Source organism: Callithrix jacchus, chromosome 12, assembly GCF_049354715.1.
Source record: "Callithrix jacchus isolate 240 chromosome 12, calJac240_pri, whole genome shotgun sequence".
In the NCBI taxonomy this organism is placed as follows: Eukaryota; Metazoa; Chordata; class Mammalia; order Primates; family Cebidae; genus Callithrix; species Callithrix jacchus.
The window spans coordinates 87,489,919-87,500,004 of NC_133513.1; the positions used below are offsets into that span (position 1 = coordinate 87,489,919).

At 40.9% G+C, this 10,086-nt stretch overlaps 1 protein-coding gene across 1 annotated transcript in view; it reads left to right on the plus strand.

Moving 5' to 3' along the window:
• Positions 1 to 3,940, plus strand: part of CYP2C18 (cytochrome P450 2C18) — a 55,307-nt gene extending 51,367 nt beyond the window's left edge. Inside the window, exons 8-9 of the mRNA XM_002756460.7 lie at positions 221 to 362; positions 2,758 to 3,940. Coding sequence (XP_002756506.4) covers positions 221 to 362; positions 2,758 to 2,939 — 324 coding nt within the window. The 3' untranslated portion in view covers positions 2,940 to 3,940. The remainder of the gene's footprint in view (positions 1 to 220; positions 363 to 2,757) is intronic.
• Positions 3,941 to 10,086: the final 6,146 nt, after the last annotated feature.

The following is a 10,086-nucleotide window of genomic DNA, read 5'->3' on the forward strand; positions in this document are numbered from 1 at the left end:
TCAAATGCAGTTAATTGGAAGGCACTTTAGCAAAGTCATTTCCACTCACCTTATATTCATCCTTCTTCTTACTAGGTCTCTCTGGCTGGGAATGTAACTTCTTCTTTGGACTTCAATTTTCTTATCTATTGATCAAAGAGATTGAACTAGGTGATTTCCATCACTTCCTCCCACTCTTTAACTTCTTAGTAACTTAGTTTATCTGTTTTGTTATTTCCAGGGCACTACCATAATAGCATCACTGACTTCTGTGCTGCATAATGACAAAGAATTTCCTAATCCAGAGATGTTTGACCCTAGCCACTTTCTGGATAAGAGTGGCAACTTTAAGAAAAGTGACTACTTCATGCCTTTTTCAACAGGTAATATTCATTTCCATCTGTCCTTCAGGGGACACGATACCTTTTTTGGATCAGTTGACTTACATGATGCCTCCTCTGGGGTTTGGCTGAATTACTTTGCAGATGATTAGCACCATTCCCTATGCCCATGCAATTTCCCTGCTGATGAACATCCCCATTATTGGGTCAGATTAGTGGGGCTTTGGGAGCTGATCCAGTTTTTCAAAATGAGAAAGCTAGAGTGTAGGTTAATTTAATTCTGCTTCTAGATACGTCACGGAGCTGCCCAAGAGTTCCTCTTTTTTTTTTTTTTTTTTTTTTTTTGAGACAGAGTTTCACTCTTGTTACCCAGGCTGGAGTGCAATGGCGTGATCTCGGCTCACTGCAACCTCTGCCTCCTGGGTTCAGGCAATTCTCCAGCCTCAGCCTCCTGAGTAGCTGGGATTACAGGCATGCACCACCATGCCCAGCTAATTTTTGTATTTTTAGTAGAGACGGGATTCACCATGTTGACCAGGATGGTCTCGATCTCTTGACCTTGTGATCCACCCGCCTCAGCCTCCCAACGTGCTGTGATTACAGGCTTGAGCCATCGCGCCCCGCCTCTTAATGAGTGACACTCATTAAGACTTTTCTCATCTGCCATGAGAAAGGTATCTAATTCCATGACTTTGAATATCTCCCCTGTGGTGTCCCTCACTCCCTAGACTGAACTCTGGAGATACAAGTATCTGAGAGCAGAGAATGGGCTCTTAAGAAGCTCACTCCTGACTTAGAGAAGTATGCAAGTAAACAGATCATTGTAGTCTAGTAGGAGGAGGGATGAGAGAGGGGAAATCACAGGATATTGGAGAGCTCAGCAGGAAAATCTGCCTGTTCCTGCTCATTCATAGGCCATAACACTCCCAAGAGGAAGGAAACTTAAGCCGCCTCATTGGAGCCAGAAGCAGGACAAGAAGAGAAGGCAGGGCACTTTTACAGAGGTAATGGACCACCATAGCAGGACATTTTCTGTAGATCTAGGGGGTCAGAACCTGCCAACAAATTTCAGGGTTAGGAAAACTCTGGGAATGTGGAAGGCTAGTCTGCAGTGATTTCAGAGCACCTTGATCTCCTTCCACTCATGATCATATATCTTAGATATTCAGTCTCTACAGCTAAAGTGTATGGTGAGTCTGTGGACATAGAGTTCCTTTCATTTTTCTCCATGGCTTTTGATCCCTGCTTTGGATCTGGCACTGTTTACACTAACATGTCAAGAACTGAGACCTTCTTTTAAGGATCTCATGTTTCAGCAGGATAGAAAAATAAATACACAGATAATAAAATTTCAGGTGATCCATGCTCCAGTGAAAGCAGGAATATGATGAGGAAATCTAGTGAGGGTGAGTTTCTATTGACTAGGGATCACAGAAATTATAAACAGGAAATGACAAATTCTGAAGGAAGCCTAAGAGTAGTGCTTTCTAGACAGATGGGACAGCAAGAGATAAAGCTTGACACTTCATGGCGTGTTGGAGATTGATGAAAAATGGATATGCCTAGAGCTGAGAGTGGAGATGAAAAATGGAAGGAGAGATATAGAATATCAGATTGGAAACAGAATGTGAAGAGTCAGTTCAAGCCATTTGGCCTTTATCCCATAGGAGAGATGAGTGTCGTTTAAATTTTTTTTTTTTAGCATGTCGTTTCCCATGCTGGAGTGCAATGGTGTGAACTCAGCTTATCACAGCCTGCACCTCCCGGGTTCAAGTGATTCTTCTGCTTCAGTCTCCCAAGTAGCTGGGATTACAAGCCTGCACCACCATGCCTGGCTAATTTTTTATATTTTTAGTAGAGATGGAGTTTCCCAATGTTTGTCAGGTTGGTTTCAAATTCCTGTCCTCAGGTGATCCACCCACCTTAGCATCCAAAGTGCTGGGATTATAGGTGTGAGCCACCGCACCTGGCCTGTTTAAAGTTTAAAAGTGAGTTTGGCATGTTTAGACGTACACTTTTGAAAGTACACAGGAAAGAAAGTCTTTGGCTAAATATTGTGCCAGAGGTACAAAGAGGAACACAGTAAATGAGGCTTCTCCTTTTAGCCCTTCCTTGTGAGTGCATTTCTAGAAAAAGACTGATGGAAACTTGTGGTGTCAAAAGAGCAGTTATAACATGGGAATACTTAGTGAAGTGCGTGACATAGAGCTGATACTTTATAAATATTTGTGGAGTGAAAGGTGCCTAGTAAAATAAGATACTAAGTAGATAGCAAGTATGTCCATTTTTCTGTCTTTGTGTATCCAACTATCCTTCCAGCCATTCTGTCTTCGATCATCCATCTATTTAATAATTTATTAAATAGTTACTGCATACTTTTTGTGACTGTTCATGACATAATGTTTAAGGAAAAAAATCTTCTGTCTGTTATTTTCAGGAAAACGGATGTGTGTAGGAGAGGGCCTGGCTCGTATGGAGCTGTTTTTGTTCCTGACCACCATTTTGCAGAACTTTAACCTGAAGTCTCAGGTTGACCCAAAGGACATTGACATCACCCCCACCGCCAATGCATTTGGTCGTGTGCCACCCTTGTACCAGCTCTGCTTCATTCCAGTCTGAGGAAGGACAGACTTTCTGGCTGCTGCTGTCACCTGCAATTCTCCCTTATCAGGGCCATCGTCTTCTTCCTTCCCACTATTAGGGATATCTTCTCTGACCAGTCAACCCACATCTTCCCATTGCCTCAAGATCCAGTGAACATCCAACCTCCATTAAAGAGAGTTTCATGGATCACTGCATAAATATGTCTGCTATTCTCCATACTCTGTAACACTTGTATTGACCATCATATATGTTAATACCAATCTACTGCTGAGTTGTTAATGTGTTATCACTATAAAACAGAAAAATGGTTAATAAATGACAATTCAGAGCCATTTCTTCTCTGCAAGTTCTAGATAAAATGGATTATTATTTGCTGGGTCAGTTCTTAGATTTCTTTTTTTTTAATTAAAAACAATTTTTTATATTGTATTTTAGGTTCTGGGGTACATGTGCAGATCATGCAGAATTGTTGCATAGGTACATACATTACAAGGTGGTTTGTTGCCTTTATCCCCCGTCACCTATATCTCCCCATGTTATCCCTCCCCAACCTCCCCATCCCCTACTATACCTCCCCTAGTGCCCCCCAACAGACCCCAGTGTGTGATGCTCCCCTCCCTGTTTCCATGTGTTCTCATTGTTCAACACCCACCTATGAGTGAGAACATGTAGTGTTTGATTTTGTTCTTGTTTCAGTTTGCTGAGAATGACGGTTTCCAGATTCATCCATGTCCCTACAAAGGACATGAACTCATCGTTTTTTTATGGCTGCATAGTATTACATGGTGTATATGTGCCACATTTTCCTTGTCCAGTCTATCATTGATGTACACTTGGGTCAGTTCAGGTCTTTGCTATCATAAACAGTGCCATAATGAACACACGTGTGCATGTTTCTTTATAATAGAATGATTTGTAATCCTTTGGGTATATACCCAGTAATGGGATTGCCGGGTCAAATGGAATTTCTATTTCTAGATCCTTGAGGAATAGTCACACTGTCTTCCACAATGGATGAACTAATTTACACTACCACCAACTGTGTAAAAGTTTTCCTTTTTCTTCACATCCTCTCCAGCATCTGTTGTCTCTAGATTTTTTAATAATTGCCATTCTAACTGGAGTGAGATGATATCTCAATGAGATTTTGATTTGCATTTCTCTAATGACCAGTGATGATGAGCACTTTTTCATGTTTCTTGTCCTCATAAGTGTCTTCTTTTGAAAAATGTCTGTTCATATCCTTGGCTCACTTTTGAATGAGTTTGGTTTTTTCTTGTAAATCTGTTTGAATGAGTTTGGTTTTTTCTTGTAAATCTGTTAGTTCTTTGTAGATTCTAGATATTAGCCCTTTGTCAGATGCGTAGATTGCAAAAATTTTTTCCCATTCTGTTGGTAGCCACTTCACTCTAATGAGTGTTTCTTTTGCTGTGCAGAAGCTGTGGAGTTTGATTAGATCCCATTTGTCTATTTTGGCTTTTGTTGCCAATGCTTTTGGTGTTTTAGTCATGAAGTCCCTGCCTATGCCTATGTTTTGAATGGTTTTGCGTAGGTTTTCTTCTAGGGTTTTTATGGTGTTAGGTCTTGTGTTTAAATCTTTAATCCATCTGCAGTTAATTTTAGTGTAAGGTGTCAGGAAGAGGTCCAGTTTCTCCTTTCTGCACATGGCTAGCCAGCTTTCCCAACACCATTTATTGAACAGGGAATCCTTTCCCCATTGCTTGTTATTCTCAGGTTTGTCAAAGGTCAGTTGGTTGTAGATGTGTGGTGTTGTCTCCGAGGACTCTATTCTGTTCCATTGGTCTATATTTCTGTTTTGGTACTAGTACCATGCTGTTTTGATTACTGTAGCCTTATAGTATAGTTTGAAATCAGGTAGTGTGATGCCTCCAGCTTTGTTCTTTTTGCTTAAGATTGTCTTGGCTATATAGGCTCTCTTTTGGTTTCATATGAAGTTTAAGATTTTTTTTTCCAGTTCTGTGAAGAAGATGATAGGTAGCTTGATGGGGATAATGTTGAATCTATAAATTTCTTTGGGCAGTATGGCCTTTTTGTGATATTAATTCTTCCTAGCCATGAGCATGGAATGTTTTTCCATCTGTGTCCTCTCTTATTTCCTAGAGCAGTGGGTTGCAGTTCTCCTTGAAGAGGTCCTTTGTTTCCCTTGTTAGTTGTATTCTTAGGTATTTTATTCTCTTTGTAGCAATTGTGAATGGGAGTTAGCTCTTGATTTGGCTCTCTGTCTGTTATTGGTGTATAGGAATGCTTGTGATTTTTGCACATTGATTTTGCATACTGAGACTTTGCTGAAGTTGCTTATCAGTTTCAGGAGTTTTTGGGCTGAGATGATGGTGTCTTCTAAATATATTAGGATGTCATCTGCAAATAGAGACAATTTGACTTCCTCCTTTCCTAATTGAGTACTCTTTATTTGTTTTTCCTGCCTGATTGCTCTGGCTAGAACTTCCAATACTATATTGAATAGGAGTGGTGAGAGAGGGCATCCTTGTCTAGTGCCAGATTTCAAAGGGAATGCTTCCAGTTTTTGCCTATTGAGTATATTGGCTGTGGGTTTGTCATAAATAGCTTTTATTATTTTGAGATACATTCCATTGATACCTAGTTTATTGAGAGTTTTAAGCATAGAAGGCTGTTGAATTTTGTCGAAGGCCTTCTCTGCGTCTATTGAGATAATCATGTGGTTTTGTCTTTGGTTTTCTTTATGTAATGGTTTACATTTATAGACTTGTGTATGTTGAACCAACCTTGCATCCCTGGAATAAAGCCTACTTGATCTTGATGGATAAGTTTTTGATGTGTTGTTGCAATCAGTTTGCCAGTATTTTATTGAAGATTTTTGCATCTGTGTTCATTGCAGATATTGGCCTGAAGTTTTCTTCTCTTGTTGAGTTTCTGCTGGGTTTTGGTATCAGGATGATGTCAGCCTCATAAAATGACTTGGGAAGGATTCCCTCCTTTTGCATTGTTTGGAATAGTTTCTGAAGGAGTGGTGCCTGCTCATCTTTGTCCATCTGGTAGAATTTGGCTATGAACCCATCTGGACCTGGGCTTTTTTTGGTTGGTATGCTATTAATGCTGCCTCAATTCAGCCCTTGTTGTTAGTCTATTCAGGGTTACAACTTCTTCCTGGTTTAGTCTTGGGAGGGTGCAAGTGTCCAGGAATTTAACCATTTCTTCCAGATTTACTGGTTTATGAGTATAGAGTTCTTTGTAGTAATCTCTGATGGTAGTTTATATTTCTGTAGAATTGGTGGTGATATCTCCTTTATCATATTTTATTGCATCTATTTGATTCCTCTATCTTTTCTTTTTTATTAATCTGGCTAGCAGTCTGTGTATTTTATTGATCTTTTCAAAAAACCAGCTCCTGGATTCATTTATTTTTTGAAGGTTTTTTTTTGGTGTGTGTCTCTATCTCATTCAGTTCTGCTCTGATCTTAGTTATTTCTTGTCTTCTGCTAGCTTTTGAGTTTTATCTTGCTCCTCTGGCTTTTTCAATTTTGATGATAGGGTGTCAATTATAGATATTTCCTTGCTTCTCTGGTGGGCATTTATTGCTATAAATTTCCTTCGAGACACTGCTCTAAATGTGTCCCAGAGATGCTGGTACATTGTGTATTTATTCTCTTTGGTTTTGAAGAATGTATTTCTGCCTTCATTTCATTGTTTATCCAGTTGACACTCAGGAGCCAGTTACTCAGTTTCCATGAAGTTGTGCTTTTCCGAGTTAGTTTCTTAATCTGAGTTCTAATTTGATTGTCCTGTGGTCTGAGAGACTGTTATGATTTCTGTTATTTTTCATTTGCTGAGGAGTGATTTACTTCAAATTATGTGGTTAATTTTAGAGTAGGTGCAATGTGGTGCTGAGAAGAATGTATATTCTATGGATTTGGGGTGCAGAATTCTGTCAATGTCTATTAGGTCTGCTGGGTCCAGATCTGAGTTCAAATCCTGGATATCCTTGTTAATTTTCTGTCACATTGATCTGTCTAATATTGACAGTGGAGTGTTAAAGTCTCCCACTATTATTGTGTGGGAGTCTAAGTCTCTTTGTAGGTCATTAAGACCTTGCTTTATGTATTTGGGTGCTCCTGTATTGGGTGGGTATTTATTTAGGTTCGTTAGGTCTTCTTATTGCATTGATCCTTTTATTATTATGTAATGCTCTTCTTTGTCTCTTTTGATCTTTGTTGGTTTAAAGCCCATTTTATCAGAAACTAGGATTGCAACTCTTGCTTTTTTTTTTTTTAGATGGAGTTTCGCTGTTGTTACTCAGACTGGAGTGCAATGGCACGATCTCGGCTCACTGCAACCTCCGCCTTCTGGGTTCAAGCAATTTTCCTTCCTCAGCCTCCCGAGTAGCTGAGACTACAGGCATGCACCACCATGCCCAGCTAATTTTTGTATTTTTAGTAGAGACGGGGTTTCACCTTTTTGACCAGGATGGTCTCGATCTCTTGACCTCATGATCCACCCGCCTCGGCCTCCCAAAGTGCTGGGATTATAGGCGTGAGCCACCATACCTGGCCAACTCCTGCTTTTTCTTGCTCCCCACGTGCTTGGCAAATCTTTCTCCATCCCTTTATTTTTAGCCTATGTGTGTCCTTCCACCTGAGATGCGTTTCCTGAATACAGCACATCACATCAATGGGTCTTGATTTTTATCCAATTTGCCAGTCTGTGTCTTTTGATTGGGGCATTTAGTCCACTTATATTTAAGGTTAATATTGTTATGTGAGAATTTGATCCTGCCATTTTGATGCTGGCTGCTTGTTTTGCCTGTTAGTTGATGCAGTTTCTTCATTGTGTTGATTGTCTTTACAATTTGGTACGTTTTTGGAGTGGTTTGTACTGGTTGTTCCTTTCTGTGTTTAGTGCTTCTTTCAGAAGGTCTTAAAAGGCAGGACTGGTGGTGACAAAATCTCTTAGTAATTGCTTGTCCATAAAGGATTTTATTTCTCCTTTGTTTATGAAGCTTAGTTTGGCTGGATATGAAATTCTAGGTTGAAAGTTCTTTTCTTTAAGGATGTTAAATATTGGCCCCCACTCTCTTTTGGCTTGTAGGGTTTTGCCAAGAAATCTGCTGTGAGTCTGATGGGCTTCCCTTTGTGGGTAACTCAACCTTTCTATCTGGCTGCCCTGAGCATTTTTTCCTCATTTCAACCCTGGTGAATCTGATGATTATGTGCCTTGGGGTTGCTCTTCTTGAGGAATGTCTTTTTTGGTTTTCTCTGTATTTCCTGGACTTGAATGTTGGCCTGCCTTGCTAGGTTGGGGAAGTTTTCCTGGATAATATTCAGAAGAATGTTTTCCAGCTTGGAAACACTCCCTGTCACATTCAGGTACACCTATCAAATGTAGATTAGGTCTTTTCACATAATCCCATACTTCCTGGAGGCTTTGTTCATTTCTTTTCACTCTTTTTTGTCTAATCTTGCCTTCTCATTTATTTCATTGAGTTGGTCTTCAATCTCTGATATCCTTTCTTCTGCTTGTTCGATTCATGTATTGAAACTTGTATATGCTTTATGAAATTCTTGTGTTGTGTTTTTCATCTCCATCAAGTCATTTGTGTTCTTCTCTAAGCTGGTTATTCTAGTTCGTGTCTCATCTAACCTTTTTTCAAGGTTCTTAGTTTCTTTGTATTGGGTTAGAACATGTTTTTTTTTTTAGCTCAGAGAAGTTTGTTATTACAACCTTCTGAAGCCTGCTTCTGTCAATTCATCATTCATTCTCCATCCAGCTTTGTTCCCTTGCTGGTGAGGAGTTGTGATCCCTTGGAGGAGGAGAGATGTTCTGGTTTTTGGTGTTTTCATCCTTTTTGTGCTGGTTTCTTCTCATATTCATGGATATATCTACCTGTGGTCTTTGTAGTTGGTGACTTTCAGATGGGTTCTCTGCGGACATCCTTTGTGTTGATGTTGAAGCTATTTCTTTCTGTATTTTAGTTTTCCTTCTAACAGTCAGGCCCCTCTGCTGTAGAACTGCTGGAGGTCTACTCCAGACCCTTCTTGCCTGGGAATCACCTGTGGGGGCTGCAGAAAAATAAGGATTTTTGCCAGTTTCTTCTTCTGTTATCTTTGTCCCAGAAGGGTACACACCAGATGTCAGCTAGAGCTTTCATTTATGAGATGCCTCTTTGGATATATGGGGGTCAGGGAGCTACTTGAGGGGACAGTCTGTTCCTTATCTGAGCTCAAGTGCTGTGTTGGTAGTTCCATTGTTATGTTCAGAGCTGCTGGGCAGGTACATTTAAGTCTGCTGCAGTGGAACTCATAACTGCCTCTTTTCCCAGGTACTCTGTCCTGGGAAGTTGGGGCTTTATTTAAAAGTCCCCTTGGGAGGCTGGCAGGAGAATTGCCTGAAATCAGGAGGCGGAGGTTGCGGTGAGCCGAGATCATGCCATTGCACTCCAGCCTGGGTGACAAGAGCGAAACTCCGTCTCAAAAAAAAAAAAAGAAAAAAAAAATGTCCCTTGATGTACTGCTGCCTTTTTTCAGAGATGCCCTGCCCAGCAAGGAGAGAGTGTAGTCACAGTCTGCCAGCAGAGGCATTGCTGAGCTGCTGCGGGCTCTGCCCAGCTGCTGTTTAAACTTCCTTGCCGTTTTGTTTACAGTGGTACAGTTAGAACTGCCTTGGTTATGGTGGTCTGCCTCAGTAATGGCAGATTGCCTCAGTAATGGTGGACTCTCTCAGTAATGGTAGACTGCCTCAGCAATGGCAGACTTCCTCAGTAATGGCAGACTGCCTTGGTAATGGTAGGTGCCCTTTCCCTCACAGAGCTGGACTCTCCTGGGTCAAGCTCAAATTGCTGTGCTTGCTGCAAAACTCTCAAGCCAGAGTGTTTCTGATTGCTGGTCTTTGTGGGGGTGGGACCTGCCAAGCTAAATCACCTGACTCCCTGCTTTCAGTTCCCTCTTTTTCAGCTGAACGGGTGGTTTTATATTCCAGGTGTTCCAGGCGCCAGTTGAAACAGCCACCCAGCTTTGTGTGAGTTTTGTGCAGATTCCTGCATGCTGGCTGAAACAGCCATGCTGGAAACTCACAGAACTTTTCAGCCTGAGAATCTTCTGGTCTGTGGGCAGTAAAATCTGCGGGAGAAGCGCAGTATCTGAACCGAAGTGCTGGAGTGGCTGGAAAA